The 16,618-nt window shown below is 42.3% G+C and overlaps 1 protein-coding gene across 1 annotated transcript; it reads left to right on the top strand.

Annotated features, from left to right (window-relative positions):
- Window positions 1–4,899: 4,899 nt before the first annotated feature.
- Window positions 4,900–9,952, top strand: LOC135363367 (rho GTPase-activating protein 20-like). The gene is made up of 4 exons (XM_064583919.1): window positions 4,900–4,987; window positions 6,226–6,401; window positions 7,790–7,951; window positions 9,471–9,952. Exons 1-4 carry the CDS (start codon window positions 4,957–4,959, stop codon window positions 9,582–9,584), a joined length of 483 nt encoding a protein of 160 aa, XP_064439989.1. The 5' UTR covers window positions 4,900–4,956; the 3' UTR covers window positions 9,585–9,952.
- Window positions 9,953–16,618: the final 6,666 nt, after the last annotated feature.

The following is a 16,618-nucleotide window of genomic DNA, read 5'->3' as shown; positions in this document are numbered from 1 at the left end:
TCATCCTCCACACTTCCTAACCGAATCAGAGAAGCCTCAGTACAGGATGTAAGTGACCCAGCTCACACAATAGATAAGTAACATAATAGACTTCAGATCCGTTGGATTCCCTGAGTCCAGCCCTTATAAAGATTCTACACAGCAGAGAGAGGACATGAAGATAGAGCAAAAGACAATTTAAGACTCATGAGAAGGGAGGGTAATCAGAGAAGGAGAAGAGAGTTTCTGAGCCTGACTTTAAAAGAGGGAAGGAAATAGAACAAGTAGGAAAGGAGTATACAGTCACTTAAAGAGAAATAAACAAATGGGAAATGAGTATTCCCTAAATAGACTTCCATACTTGGGGAAGAGCATCTACGTAGGGGAATAATGAGAAAAGAATGGTAAAGTAGGAAACAGACGGTGATTCCGCAAAGGCCTTGAAGCAGAGAAGTTTGATTTAAGAGTGGAAACTCAATGGAAAGGAAAATCTGATTAAAAGAAGTGTTTAAAATGTTTCAGTGTATGACTGTAAAATGGATATTTCGGTAGAAAGTATATAGAGAGACACTGAAAAAAAAAAACAAAAAACATTCTAAATTGACTTTGGTCCTTCCCGCTCTAAAACAGTGTACCATTACATTCCCCTCCTCTTTCAAAACGGAGGCAAGCTTATGCTCTGCGTTTGTGGATATGAGATGCCATATACTTTTCTTTTCTTCCTACAGGCTATGCTTTCCTTTATTAATCAAAAAGGGCCCCTCACAGAAGGCATATTCAGAAACTCAGCCAATATAAAATCCTGCCATGTCCTAAAGGAGAAACTAAATTCTGGGGTCAAAGTGAACCCGTACAGCGAATCTGTTCATGTGGTCGCATCCGTCTTAAAGGTAGGGAAGGTCCTAGCATTATCCACACACGAGTAACTGAAGCTATGATTGGTGTCCTTCATCATGACTGCTCAAGAACCATAACGGGCATAATAGATTAAGAACCTGACAAGCTGAAAAACGTTTGACAAAATCAAAATTTAAGGAAGCTACTTTTGGAGTTAAAAGCCCCATGTGTTAGAAATACTTTCTGTTTTGACTACACACCGCCCTCCCCACCTTCACTCCTGAAGACTCCATGCAAAATACTAATACTGAAATGACTACTAGTCATGATAATAAATTTCAAAATACGCACCGATACATACACACAGTTTACCCATGAAAACATCCTCACCACCCTCCTAATGAAGGCAAACTTTCCAAAAGAAATAGAACAGGGAAAGAATTTAATCCATCCACCTTGGCACTTATGTACAGGTCTGAACAACCCTATGTTAACGTAGTAATGACTACGGTCGTAGAATCTCAGTCTCATTTGCTCTTCCCTTGTCCCCCGTTAATGTTTGAAGATGTGATCAATAGCAAGGTCCAGAAATGACTTAGGTAACCACTCCTACACTGGGGCCATAGTGATATCCAGTAGTAATATACATACAGGCATCAGGAGACAGGAGAAGAATGATGATACACTAGGTAGCAAGATGAGTGTTGCCCTCTGTAAGGTGCACACATGGAATCGATTTTCTAGCAAGAGTTAGGAGGTTCTTTCCTGATTCCGTGTTATAAGCACCGACTAGGAAGAGGGTGAGCACTTGTGGGGAGAGTGCTTAGACATTTCTAAAGTTTTCTCTTCCTGAAGTTGACGGATCTTGGTGGAGAATCAGACTCTGCAACCTTGGCCTTGATAATATCATGGCAACCTAACTGGACAATTGTCCTAAACTAGAAATGAATCTATCCTCAGGACCACAGTGAGTCTGCCATTAGACTCTCGACTTTTAGACAGTTAAGAAAAGGAAGAATGAAGCAATTGTGAGAGTAGCTTTCTTCCAGGGAGCACGCATACCCCGAGTGAGAAGACCTAGTTCTTTCCTAATATGTGTGCAAGAGCCCACCTGTTTGTGTTTTGATTGTTTCAGGCCTTTTCTTGCTAGAGTTAAGAGCTAGCACCTTGTCTAAAACAAGCAACATGGGTATGTGTATTTCTGTCCAGGAAGCTAATAGGATTTAGGATGGTCTATAGCCAGACCCTGTCAGTTTGTGGTACTTTGCAAAAAAAAAGCACACGCACAAAATAAATTCGAGATGATAGAAGGGAGCTTTATCTTCATTTCCACTACAGGCTAAGCTCTGCTTTTTGTCTCTAAGTTTTAGCGGGAGAAAATCCAAGCACCTGCTCCTGCGTGTGCAAGTCAATGGAGAGTCAGAGCCGAGCTCCGTGTGGGTCCCAGTTTGGGTATCTGTGAAGGAAGTGGGGGCTGAACTGAATTTTTTAACTACATATTTTCTCTGGAATATTTCCAATACATAGTTTCTATAGTATATACAGATATATATATATTTTTTTTATCTCCCTAAGGACTTTCTAAGAAATATCCAAGGAAGTATATTTTTATCTGACCTCTATGACAAATGGCTCGGTGTTATTGATCAAGGCAACAAAGAGGAAAAGATAACTGCAGCCCAGAGGTAATGGTGCCATAATTACTCTACTCTGGTCACATCTCCAAAATACACCCAACATACTATTAGGAAAACATTGGCTTACGTTTTGCAGCTTTGCCCACTATAATCATGACCAACGCCAAAGAGTTTCAATTCTTCACACCCATGGGGCCCAACTTCAGAATAGAGGCACGCTTTAGGGCTATTATTGTTCTTCTCCTGATCTTATTAATGTGGACTCCTTGGCCGTTTGACACCTTCTGGATCCATGAAACTTGTAGACGAAATTCCCTGGTTCAAGACACATGCAAGAGCATCAACTGCCAGGGGTATGACCTTAAAAGTCTGTCAAACATTTAACTAACCAGAGAAGTGTTTATCTGGCTCAGGAACTGAATTCAGTGCAACAATTTTGTCTACATTCATGCCTGGAACTCTGCTACAGCGGGTTGTGTGCTAGATATACAAGGATGTATCCTGTTCCCTGTCTCTGTTTTTCCAACCTCCTAAGTGGAATCACTTTCCTAATTTAAAACTGTGGTTTTCTGACCTTAGGCTTTTAGCCCAGCTGCCAAGAGCAAATGTTGTTCTCTTGCGATACCTTTTTGGAGTGCTATACAACATTGAGCAACATTCCTCATCCAATCAGATGACAGCTTATAATTTATCCGTTTGTATGGCCCCAAACATTCTTTACCCACCTGATTCCGGCACCTTGGAATTGGAAGACAACTTGATAAGAAAGGTAATGAGAGCTCTCATTTTTGTCCCCCAGGGTGTAGAATCCCTACTTTGAACCGGACATGTGCAGTAGTAACTCTGACGGATGGAACTTTGTGAAGTGCACATTTTCATTAGGCCCCTGTGGAGTGGCAGAGTTCTTTATCCTACTCTGGCGGGGTCTGGGAAGGGGTGTCGTTAAACGGGAAACTCCGAGCAGTCGAGTCACTTCTTCCCCCTCCAGGAGACTAAACACTAGACTGACTAAACGAGAGAGAGAAGAGTCATGTGATAACGATAGAAAAGAACCTGGGCTTTGGAGCTTCACCAGTCAAGGTTCAACTCTCAGCCTAATCCCTGAGGGACTCGTAACCTTGGGCAAAGCCATGGTTTCCTCACTACACAATGGCGACAAGAGCCAGCTCCTCCGGTCATCACTGGCACATCCTGGGTGGCTTGGGCAATATGAGCCCCCATGCCTCCAAACACATTGGCCTTCCTCTGCCAATTGTGGCTCATCTAGAAAAGTACTCGGCTACTATTTCACCTCTGCTACGTCATATAGAAACTAGCAAGACATTCCAGAATATCCTAATAAGATGACAGGTCTTCCCCAAGCTCACCCAGAGAGAGCCAGCATGAGGCAAAGCAATGCGTGAGAAGGGACTGAAGTTAGACAGACAGATACGTTTTCTCTCCAGCTGTGTGGGTTTTCCCTCACAACCCCACCAAAATCCCTGCTTCCCAACTTTATGATACTTCTTCATTTAAGAAATGGTTTTCTTAAGTTGTCGTTCATACTTTATAAAGTTTCATAAGATGGTATACATCAGTTACAGCTCAGTAAAACTGGAAACAAAATTTAAAAGCAAAAAATAAGTAAACTTTAATAAGGTAGGCTACTTTGAAAATTATCCTTGTTTTATTTATATTTTGATATGTATTTATTTGAGAGAGGGAAAGAGAGAGCGTGAGCGGGGCAGGGGCAGAAGAAGAGGGAGAGGGAGAGGGAGAAGCCCAAGCCCATTCCCCGCTGAGCACGGAGCCCAAAGTTGGCTCCATGTGGGGCTGGATCTCACCACCATGAGATCGTGATCTGCGCCGAAATCAAGAGTCAGACGCCCAACAGAGGGGCCCCGAAATTTATCCTAGTCTTAAAGACGTAACCACTGATCCCAAAATGTTAGCTCTTAAAGTAGGCCACGCATTATAACTTTAGCCCACGGATGGGCAGTATTTTAAAATGTGTACCCAAAGTACACGGGAAAGTATCACTCTTTCTAAGTTATTACTGAGAGAACTCTGGTTTCTATGTGTTTCTGTTTTTTTGTTTTTTTTTTTTTTTTAACTTTTATTTATTTACTTGACTGAGAGAGTCACAGCGAGAGAGGGAACACAAGCAGGGGGAGTGGGAGAGGGAGAAGCAGGCTTCCCGCTGAGCAGGGAGCCCGATGTAGGGCTGATCCCAGCACCCTGGGATTATGACCTGAGCCGAACGCAGACGCTTAACCGACTGAGCCACCCAGGCGCCCCTGGTTTCTACATATTTTTATCAACTCTGAAGTTTTCTGAGAAGTCCTTCCCATTTTTTCTTAGATCCAAGGTCTGTATAGAAAATGTGATTTATAACTATGCCCTATGGAAAAGAGCACCCCATTCTCGTCTTTTTGTGTTACAGATTTGTCTTGTACAATTTCTCATTGAAAATTGCCTCAGGATATTTGGAGAAGACATCACTTCCCTCTTGGGCGAGAACTCAATGAGTCGTGGTAACAGCGAGAAGGCTGCAGGTACCGGGAGTAATTTAATTGGCTTTAGTGAGAAGCAGACAGCAAGGTTGCCAGGGGTCATGGGAGATGCTTAGACAGAGCTGTTCTGGAGCCCAGAGCATCGCCAGGGCAAGGATTTCCATGGGCTCCTTCTTCCGAAGGCTGGCTCACAGGTCAAGGGAGGTTCCACACTGTTGTGAGACCAAAGAAAGGATAAGATGAGGTGTCTGACTTCAAGAAGTTTCTAGTGTAGATCATAAGGGCATTAGGACTCATCATGGTATGCTACAGTGTTTGGGAATTTTTTCTAACAAAATTCTAAATGGGTATAACATCATACATATATATATAGTTATATATATATAATTAGATACTTATACTATATAAATATGTAATCAAGATATATATATATTTATGTATATAAGATGTGCTCTGGTTGAAGCCAGAGCAAGGGGCCTTTCTTCCACTCCCTCCTCTTTTGACTCAGGGGCTCTTGAGGCACCACAGGATTCCAGTGCCCTTTGAAGCGGGTTGAAAAGAACTGGCATCATTGAGAAAAAAGGACTTGACTTGATGTCAAAAAACCTCTCCAGAGTGTAAAGTCCTGTGCCCCATTTACCAGCTATATTATCTTTCGCCAGTTATTCCAGCTCTGCATCAGTTTATACATCTCTAAAATGTGGATAAAAATAATGTCTAAATATTAGAATTGTGGTAAACACTAAATAAGATGATGGATGGAATCCACAAAAAGCCATTAATAGGACTAGGAATAGTGCCCCTGAGACTAGAGCTAGTACGATTTGAGCCTAGCTAATCACAGCTACCTGGCAGCAGTCCACCGTAGAAGGTAGACTTTTGATTCAGAACCTGGAGACACGTATCATCAATCCCTCCATATTTCTGACATTTCTTGGTTTTATGATGCTTACCACATTGCTTTGAGGAAATCTTTAGGAAAATACAAGTCATCAGGAATTAAGATGAGTCTGGGGCGCCTGGGTGGCTCAGTCATTAAGCGTCTGCCTTCAGCTCAGGTCCTGATCCCGGGGTCCTGGGATCGAGCCCCGCAACGGGATCCCAGCTCCGAGGGAAGCCTGCTTCTCCCTCTGCCCCTCCCCCTGCTTGTGTTCCCTCTCTCGCTGTCTCTCTCCCTCTGTCAAAATGTAAATAAAATCTGTAAAAAAAAAAAAAAAAGGAAAATGAAGGCTCAGCGTATTAAACAACAACTACTACTAGTACTCTCTCTTCTTCCTTAGACTCCGGCCCTAAGACTGTGACAAGCCGTTCTTTCAGAGCCAGGGCCTTTTGTCGGGGTTGCAGCACTTGCAGGCACACCCAGTGCACAGCCCCACCTTCCGCAAAGCCAGTACAGCTCTTTGGAGTTTCGCTCATGGATATGTGTTATAAAGACAACCTTCCCTTCCCAATTCTGGTAGGTCATCTCCTTTGGTCTTCTATAGCCCTCCTGAGGAGGGAACACTCTGAGAGGCCACGTGTCCTCATCCAAATCTATCCTCAAATGGAGTAGTCATTAGACAGCCCCTGGTTTTGGCTGAGAAGCTCTGTTACTGTTATTTCAAGGAACAGAATCTGACTTAGTTCCAGCAGAGTCATGAGGCAAATACAACAGGAAAAGACATTCTTGTCCATTCCACCTGGGTCTTGTTTTCACAAAGACCCACCGAGGCTTATTCAGATCAGTCAAAATGGACTCTGTGTATGTGAGTCTCTGAGAGTCCACCTCATCTTCACACTCTCCCTTCATTGCCTTCCTGCACTCACATGAGTCTCAAGTCTCCTTCAGCGGAGTCTACTCAGTCTAACAACTGCAAACATCTGACACAAGCATAGACTCATCCTCTGGCAAATAGGAATCTGTTAATCCTAACAGAGTATGTCAAATGAAAGCCACAGAGTTTGGCCTGTGTTATCTCAAACTGCTGTAGTGAATTGTCATTGTGGACCTTCACTGAGTATTCGGTGTCTCTGCAAGCACTGTGCGGGATGTAGGGAACGTTCTGCTAGCTATGAAGAAATGTATCATTTTAGCTAGCATGTTACCTGCTAGCTACTACCCCAGGTCCTTGCATCACAGGAAATTTAGGGGCTAGCTAGGATTATCATCCTCCGCACTGCCTAAAGGAATCAGAAAAGCCTCAGTACAGGATGCATGTGCCCCAGCTCACACAATAGATAAGTAGCATAATAGACTTCAGATCCATTGGATTCCCTGAGTCCAGCCCTTATTAAGTTTCTACACAGCAGGGAAAGGACATGAAGTTACAGCAAAAGACAATGAAAGACTCATGAGAAGGGAGGGTAATCAGAGAAGGAGAAGAGAGTTTCTGAGCCTGACTTTAAAAGAGGGAAGGAAATAGAACAAGTAGGAAAGGAGTATACAGTCACTTAAAGAGAAATAAACAAATGGGAAATGAGTATTCCCTAAATAGACTTCCATACTTGGGGAAGAGCATCTATGTAGGGAATAATGAGAAAGAAATGCTAAATTAGGAAACAGACCGTGATTCCCCAAAGGCCTTGAAGCGGAGAAGTTTGATTTAAAAGTGGAAACTCAGTGGACAGGAAAATCTGATTAAAAGAAGTTTTTAAACTGTTTCACTGTATGATTGTAAAATGGATATTTGGGTGAAAACTATATAGAAAGACACTGAAAAAAAGAAACCAATCTAAATTGACTTTACTCCTTCCCACTCTAAAACAGTGTACCATTATATTCCCGTGCTCTTTCAAAATGCAGGCAAGCTTGTGCTCTGCGTTTGTGGATATGAGATGCCATATACTTTTCTTTTCTTCCTACAGGATATGCTTTCCTTTATTAATCAAAAAGGGCCCCTCACAGAAGGCATATTCAGCAAATCAGCCAATATAAAATCCTGCATGGTCCTAAAGGAGAAACTAAATTCTGGGGTCAAAGTGAACCCGTACAGCGAATCTGTTTATGTGGTCGCATCCGTCTTAAAGGTAGGGAAGGTTCTACCATTATCCACACACGAGTAACTGAAGCTATGAGGCACACTTTAGTCCTTCAACGAGACTCCTCAAGAACCATAAAGGGCATAATAGATTAAGAACCTGACAAGCTAATAAACCCTTGAGAAAATCAAAATTTAACGAAGCTACTTTAGGAGTTAAAAGCCTCATGTATTAGAAATACTTTGTTTTCACTACACACCGCCCTCCCCACTTTCACTCCTAAAGACTCCATGCAAAATACTAATACTGAAATGACTACTAGTCATGATAATAAATTTCAAAATACGCACCGATACATACACACAGTTTACCCATGCAAACATCCTCACCACCCTCCTAATGAAGGCAAACTTTCCAAAAGAAATAGAACAGGGAAAGAATTTAATCCATCCACCTTGGCACTTATGTACAGCTCTGAACAACCCTATGTTAACGTAGTAATGACTACAGTCGTAGAATCTCAATCACATTTGGTCTTCCCTTGTCCCCCGTTAATGTTCGAAGATGTGATCAATAGCAAAGTCCAGAAATGACTTAGGTAACCACTCCTACACTGCGGTCATAGTGATATCCAGTAGTAATATACATATAGGCATCAGGAGACAGGAGAGGAATGATAATACACTAGGTAGCAAGATGAGTGTTGCCCTCTGTAAGGTGTACACATGGAATCCATTTTCTAGCAAGAGTTAGGAGGTTCTTTCCTGATTCCGTGTTATAAGCACCGACTAGGAAGAGGGTGAGCACTTGTGGGGAGAGTGCTTAGACATTTCTAAACTTTTCTCTTCTTGAAGTTGACGGATCTTGGTGGAGAATGAGACTCTGCAACCTTGGCCTTGAAAATATCATGGCAAACTAACTGGACAATTGTCCTAAACTAGAAATGAATCTATCCTCAGGACCACAGTGAGTCTGCCATTAGACTCTCGACTTTTAGACAGTTAAGAAAAGGAAGAATGAAGCAATTGTGAGAGTAGCTTTCTTCCAGGGAGCACGCATACCCCGAGTGAGAAGACCTAGTTCTTTCCTAATATGTGTGCAAGAGCCCACCTGTTTGTGTTTTGATTGTTTCAGGCCTTTTCTTGCTAGAATTAAGAGCTAGCACTGTGCCTAAAACAAGCAACATGGGTATGTGTATTTCTGTCCAAAAAGCTAATAGGATTTAGGATGGTCTATAGCCAGACCCTGTCAGTTTGTGGTACTTTGCAAAAAAAGCACACATACAAAATAAGTTCCAGATGATACAAGGGAGCTTTATCTTCATTTCCACCACAGGCTAAGCTCTGCTTTTATGCCTCTAAGTTTTAGCGGGAGAAAATCCAAGCACCTGCTCCTGCGTGTGCAAGTCAATGGAGAGTCAGAGCCGAGCTCCGTGTGGGTCCCAGTTTGGGTATCTGTGAAGGAGGTGGGGGCTGAACTGAATTTTTTAACTACATATTTTCTCTAGAATATTTCCAATACATATTTTCTATAATATATACACATGTTTTTTTTTTATCTCCCTAAGGACTTTCTGAGAAATATCCAAGGAAGTATATTTTTATCTGATCTCTATGACAAATGGCTCGGTGTTATTGATCAAGGCAACAAAGAGGAGATGATAACGGCAGCCCGGAGGTAACGATGCATAATTACTCTACTCTGGTCACATCTCGAAATAACACCCAACATACTATGAGGAAAACATTGGCTTACATTTTGCAGCTTTGCCCACTATAATCATGACCAACGCCAAAGAGTTTCAATTCTTCACGCCCAAGGGGGCCAGCTCAGAATAGAGGCACACTTTAGGGCTATTATTGTTCTTCTCCTGATCTTATTAATCTGGACTCCTTGGCCGTTTTACACCTTCTGGATCCATGAAACTGGTAGACAAAATTCCCTGGTCCAAGACAGATCAAGAGCAACAACTGCCAGGGCTATGACCTTAAAAGTCTGTCAGACATTTAACCAACCAGGCAAGTGTGTATCTGGCTCAGGAACTGAATTCAGTGCAACAATTTTGTGTACATCCATGCCTGGAACGCTGCTAGAGCGGGTTGTGTGCTAGATATACAAGGATGTATCCTGTTCCCTGTCTCTGTTTTTCCAACCTCCTAAGTGGAATCACTTGCCTAATTTAAAAGTGTGTTTTTCTGACCTTAGGCTTTTAGCCCAGCTGCCAAGAGCAAATGTTGTTCTCTTGCGATACCTTTTTGGAGTGCTATACAACATTGAGCAACATTCGTCATCCAATCAGATGAAAGCTTATAATTTATCCGTTTGTATAGCCCCATGCGTTCTTTACCCACCTGATTCCGAAAGCTTGGAATTGGAAGACAACTTGATAAAAAAGGTAATGAGAGGTCTCATTCTTGTCCCCCAGGGGGTAGAATCCCTACTTTGAACCGGACATGTGCAGTAGTAACTCTGACGGATGGAACTTTGTGAAGTGCACATTTTCATTAGGCCCCTGTGGAATGGCAGAGTTCTTTATGCTACTCTGGCAGGGTCTGGAAAGGGGTGTCGTTAAACGGGAAACTCAGAGTGGTCGAGTCACTTCTTCCCGCTCCAGGAGACTAAACCTAGACTGACTAAAAAAGAGATAGAAGAGTCGTGTGATACGATAGAAAAGAACCTGGGCTTTGGAGCTTCACCAGTCAAGGTTCAACTCTCAGCCTAATCCCTGAGGGACTCGTAACCTTGGGCAAAGCCATGGTTTCCTCACTGCACAATGGCGACAACAGCCAGCTCCTCTGGTCATCACTGGCACATCCTGGGTGGCTTGGGCAATATGAGCCCCCATGCCTCCAAACACATTGGCCTTCCTCTGCCAATTGTGGCTCATCTAGAAAAGTACTCGGATACTATTTCACCTCTGCTACATCATACGGAAACTAGCAAGAGATTCCAGAATATCCTAATAAGATGACAGGTTTTCCCCAAGCTCACCAAGAGAGACAGTATGAGGCAAAGCAATGCGTGAGAATGGACTGACGTTAGACAGACAGATACATTTTCTCTCCAGCTGTGTGGGTTTTCCCTCACAACCGCACCGAAATCCCTGCTTCCCAACTTTAAGATACTTCTTCATTTAAGAAATGGTTTTAAGTTTTTGTTCATACTTCATTAAGTTTCATAAGATGTTATACATCAGTTACAGCTCAATAAAACTGGAAACAAAATTTAAAAACAAAAAATAAGTAAACTTTAATAAGGTAGGCTACTTTGAAAATTATCCCAGTTTTATTTATTTTTTGATATGTATTTATTTAAGAGATGGAAAGAGAGAGCATGAGTGGGGCAGGGGCAGAGGAAGAGGGAGAGGGAGAAGCCCAAGCCGATTCCCCGCTGAACACGGAGCCCAAAGTTAGCTCCATGTGCGGCTGGATCTCACCACCATGACATCGTGATCTGCGCCGAAATCAAGAGTCAGACGCCCAACTGAGGGGCCCAGAAATTTATCCTAGGCTTAAAGATGTAACCACTGATCCCAAAATGTTAGCTCTTAAACTAGGCCACGCATTATAACTTTAGCCCACTGATGAGCAGTATTTTAAAATGTGTATCCAAAGTACACGGGAAAGTATCACTCTTTCTAAGTTATTTCAGAGAGAACTCTGGTTTCTATGTGTTTTGGGGTTTTTTTGTTTTTTCTTTAAACTTTTATTTATTTACTTGACTGAGAGAGACACAGCGAGAAACGGAACACAAGCAGGGGGAGTGGGAGACGGAGAAGCAGGCTTCACGCTGAGCAGGGAGCCTGATGTACGGCTGATCCCAGCACCCTGGTATCATGACCTGAGCCGAACGCAGACGCTTAACCGACTGAGCCACCCAGGCGCCCCTGGTTTCTACATATTTTTATCAACTCTGAATTTTTCTGAGAAGTCCTTCCCATTTTTTCTTAGATCCAAGGTCTGTATAGAAAATGCGATTTATAACTATGCCCTATGGAAAAGAGCACCCCATTCTTGTCTTTTTGTGTTACAGATTTGTCTTGTACAATTTCTCATTGAAAATTGCCTCAGGATATTTGGAGAAGACATCACTTCCCTCTTGGGCGAGAACTCAATGAGTCGTGGTAACAGCGAGAAGGCTGCAGGTACCGGGAGTAATTTAATTGGCTTTAGTGAGAAGCAGACAGCAAGGTTGCCAGGGGTCATGGGAGATGCTTAGACACAGCTGTTCTGGAGCCCAGAGCATCGCCAGGGCAAGGATTTCCATGGGCTCCTTCTTCCGAAGGCTGGCTCACAGTTCAAGGGAGGTTCCACACTGTTGTGAGACCAAAGAAAGGATAAGATGAGGTGTCTGACTTCAAGAAGTTTCTAGTGTAGATCATAAGGGCATTAGGACTCATCATGGTATGCTACAGTGTTTGGGAATTTTTTCTAACAAAATTTTAAATGGGTGCTATATATCTATATATATATATACAACACCATACATATATATGTAGTTATATATATATATATAATATATAATTAGATACTTATACTATATAAATATAACAATAATATATATATTTATGTATATTAGATGTGCTCTGGTTGAAGCCAGAGCAAGGGGCCTTTCTTCCCCTCCCTCCTCTTTTGGCTCAGGGGCTCTTGAGGCACCACAGGATTCCAGTGCCCTTTGAAACAGGTTGAAAAGAACTGGCATCATTGAGAAAAAAGGACTTGACTTGATGTCAAAAAACCTCTCCAGAGTGTAAATTCCTGTGCCCCCATTTACCAGCTATATTACCTTTGATCAGTTTTTTGGCTCAGCATCAGTTTATTGATCTCTAAAATGTAGATAAAATAATGTCTAAATCTTAGAATTGTGGTAAAGACTAAATAAGATGATGGATGGAATCCAAAAAAAGCCATTAATAGGACTAGGAGAAGTGCCCCTGAGACTAGAGCTAGTACGATTTGAGCCTAGCTAATCACAGCTACCTGGCAGCAGTCCACCTTAGAAGGTAGACTTTCGATTCAGAACCTGGAGACACGTATCATCAATCCCTCCATATTTCTGACATTTCTTGGTTTTATGATGCTTACCACATTGCTTTGAGGAAATCTTTACGAAAATACAAGTCATCAGGAATTAAGATGAGTCTGGGGCGCCTGGGTGGCTTCCCTCCCTGCTCCGAGGGAAGCCTGCTTCTCCCTCTGCCCCTCCCCCTGTTTGTGTTCCCTCTCTCGCTGTCTCTCTCCCTCTGTCAAAATATAAATAAAATGTGTAAAAAAAAAAAAAAAAGGAAAAAGAAGGTTCAGCGTATTAAAACAACTACTACTACTAGTACTCTCTCTTCTTCTTTAGACTCCGGTCGGAAGACTGTGAAAAACCATTTTTTCAGAGACAGGGCCTTTTGGTGGGGCTCCGGCACTTCCCAGCACACCCAGTGCACAGCCCCACCTTCCGCAAAGCCAGGACAGCTCTTTGGAGTTTCCCTCATGGATGTGTGTGATAAAGACAACTTGCCCTTCCCAATTCTGGTAGGTCATCTCCTTTTGGTCTTCTACAGCCCTCCTGAGGAGGGGGAACTCTGAGAGGCCACGTGTCCTCATCCAAATCTATCCCCAAATGGAGAAGTCATTAGACAGCCCTTGGCTTTGGCTGAGAAGCTCTGTTACCGTTATTTCAAGGAACAGAATCTGACTTAGGTCCAGCAGAGTCGTGAGGCTAATACAACAGGAAAAGTCTTTCTTATCCATTCCACATGGGTCTTGTTTCCACAAAGACCCAACGAAGCCTGTTCAGATCAGTCAAAAAGGACTCTGTGTATGTGAGTCTCTGAGAGTCCACCTCATCTTCACACTCTCCCTTCATTGCCTTCCTGCACTCACATGAGTCTCAAGTCTCCTTCAGTGGAGTCTACTCAGTCTAACAACTGCAAACATCTGACATGAGCATGGACTCATCCTCTGGCAAATAGGAATCTGTTAATCCTAACAGAATATGTCAAATGAAAGCCACAGAGTTTGGCCTGTGTTATCTCAAACTGCTGTAGTGAATTGTCAGTGTGGACCTTCACTGAGTATTCGGTGTCTCTGCAAGCACTGTACGGGATGTAGGGAACGTTCTGCTAGCTAAGAAGAAATGTATCATATTAGCTACTTTGTTACCTGCTAGCTACTACCCCAGGTCCATGCATCACAGCAAATTTAGGAGCTAGCTAGGATTATCATCCTCCACACTTCCTAACCGATTCAGAAAAGCCTCAGTACAGGATGTATGTGCCCCAGCTCACACAATAGATAAGTAGCATAATAGACTTCAGATCCATTTTATTCCCTGAGTCCAGCCCTTATTAAGATTCTACACAGCAGAGAGAGGACATGAAGATAGAGCAAAAGAGAATTTAAGACTCATGAGAAGGGAGGGTAATCAGAGAAAGAGAAGAGAGTTTCTGGGCCTGACTTTAAAAGAGGGAAGGAAATAGAACAAGTAGGAAAGGAGTATAGAGTCACTTAAAGAAAAATAAACAAATGGGAAATGAGTATTCGCTAAATAGACTTCCATATTTGGGGAAGAGCATCTACATAAGGGAATAATGAGAAAAGAATGGTAAAGTAGGAAACAGACGGTGATTCCGCAAAGGCCTTGAAGCATAGAAGTTTGATTTAAGAGTGGAAACTCAATGGAAAGGAAAATCTGATTAAAAGAACTGTTTAAATTGTTTCAGTGTATGACTGTAAAATGGATATTTCGGTAGAAAGTATATAGAGAGACACTGAAAAAAAAATAATCTAAATTGACTTTGGTCCTTCCCGCTCTAAAACAGTGTACCAGTACATTCCCCTCCTCTTTCAAAACGGAGGCAAGCTTGTGCTCTGCGTTTGTGGATATGAAATGCCATATACTTTTCTTTTCTTCCTACAGGGTATGCTTTCCTTTATTAATGAAAAAGGGCCCCTCACAGAAGGCATATTCAGAAACTCAGCCAATATAAAATCCTGCCATGTCCTAAAGGAAAAACTGAATTCTGGGGTCAAAGTGAACCCATACAGCGAATCTGTTCATGTGGTCGCATCCGTCTTAAAGGTAGGGAAGGTTCTAGCAGTGTCTACACACGAGTAACTGAAGCTATGACTGGAGTCCTTCATCAAGCCTGCTCAAGAACAATAATGGGCATAATAGATTAAGAACCTGACAAGCTGAAAAACGCTTAACAAAATTAAAATTTAAGGAAGCGACTTTAGGAGTTAAAAGCCCCATGTGTTAGAAATACTTTCTGTTTTCACTACACACCGCCCTCCCCACCTTCACTCCTAAAGACTCCATGCAAAATACTAATACTGAAATGACTATTAGTCATGATAATAAATTTCAAAATACACACCGATACATACACAGTTTACCCATGAAAACATCCTCACCACCCTCCTAATGAAGGCAAACTTTCCAAAAGAAATACAACAGGGAAAGAATTTAATCCATCCACCTTGGCACTTATGAACAGCTCTGAACAACCCTATGTTAACATAGTAATTACTACAGTCATAGAATGTCAGTCGCATATGGTCTTCCCTTGTCCCCCGTTAATGTTCGAAGATGTGATCAATAGCAAGGTCCAGAAATGACTTAGGTAACCACTCCTACACTGGGGCCATAGTGATATCCAGTAGTAATATACATACAGGCATCAGGAGACAGGAGAAGAATGATGCTACACTAGGTAGCAAGATGAGTGTTGCCCTCTGTAAGGTGCACACATGGAATCGATTTTCTAGCAAGAGTTAGGAGGTTCTTTCCTGATTCCGTGTTATAAGCACTGACTAGGGAGAGGGTGAGCACTTGTGGGGAGAGTGCTTAGACATTTCTAAAGTTTTCTCTTCCTGAAGTTGACGGATCTTGGTGGAGAATCAGACTCTGCAACCTTGGCCTTGATAATATCATGGCAAACTAACTGGACAATTGTCCTAAACTAGAAATGAATCTATCCTCAGGACCACAGTGAGTCTGCCATTAGACTCTCGACTTTTAGACAGTTAAGAAAAGGAAGAATGAAGCAATTGTGCGAGTAGCTTTCTTCCAGGGAGCACACATACCCCGAGTGAGAAGACCTAGTTCTTTCCTAATATGTGTGCAAGAGCCCACCTGTTTGTGTTTTGATTGTTTCAGGCCTTTTCTTGCTAGAGTTAAGAGCTAGCACCTTGTCTAAAACAAGCAACATGGGTATGTGTATTTCTGTCCAGGAAGCTAATAGGATTTAGGATGGTCTATAGCCAGACCCTGTCAGTTTGTGGTACTTTGCAAAAAAAAAAGCACTCACACAAAATAAGTTCCAGATGATAGAAGGGAGCTTTATCTTCATTTCCACCACAGGCTAAGCTCTGCTTTTATGCCTCTAAGTTTTAGCGGGAGAAAATCCAAGCACCTGCTCCTGCATGTGCAAGTCAATGGAGAGTCAGAGCCGAACTCTGCGTGGGTCCCAGTTTGGGTATCTGTGAAGGAAGTGGGGGCTGAACTGAATTTTTTAACTACATATTTTCTCTGGAATATTTCCAATACATACTTTCTATAGTTTATATTTATGTATATATATATATTTTTTTTTTATCTCCCTAAGGATTTTCTTAGAAATATCCACGGAAGTATATTTTTATCTGAACTCTATGACAAATGGCTCGGTGTTATTGATCAAGGCAACAAAGAGGAGAAGATAACTGCAGCCCAGAGGTAATG

This window comes from Mirounga angustirostris, unplaced genomic scaffold (assembly GCF_029215605.1).
Source record: "Mirounga angustirostris isolate CCGP_5_RB_7025 unplaced genomic scaffold, mMirAng1.0.hap1 SCAF_137, whole genome shotgun sequence".
Lineage (NCBI taxonomy): Eukaryota > Metazoa > Chordata > Mammalia > Carnivora > Phocidae > Mirounga > Mirounga angustirostris.
Note: the sequence above shows the minus strand (reverse complement) of the source record. Positions and strands in the feature narration are given on the sequence as shown.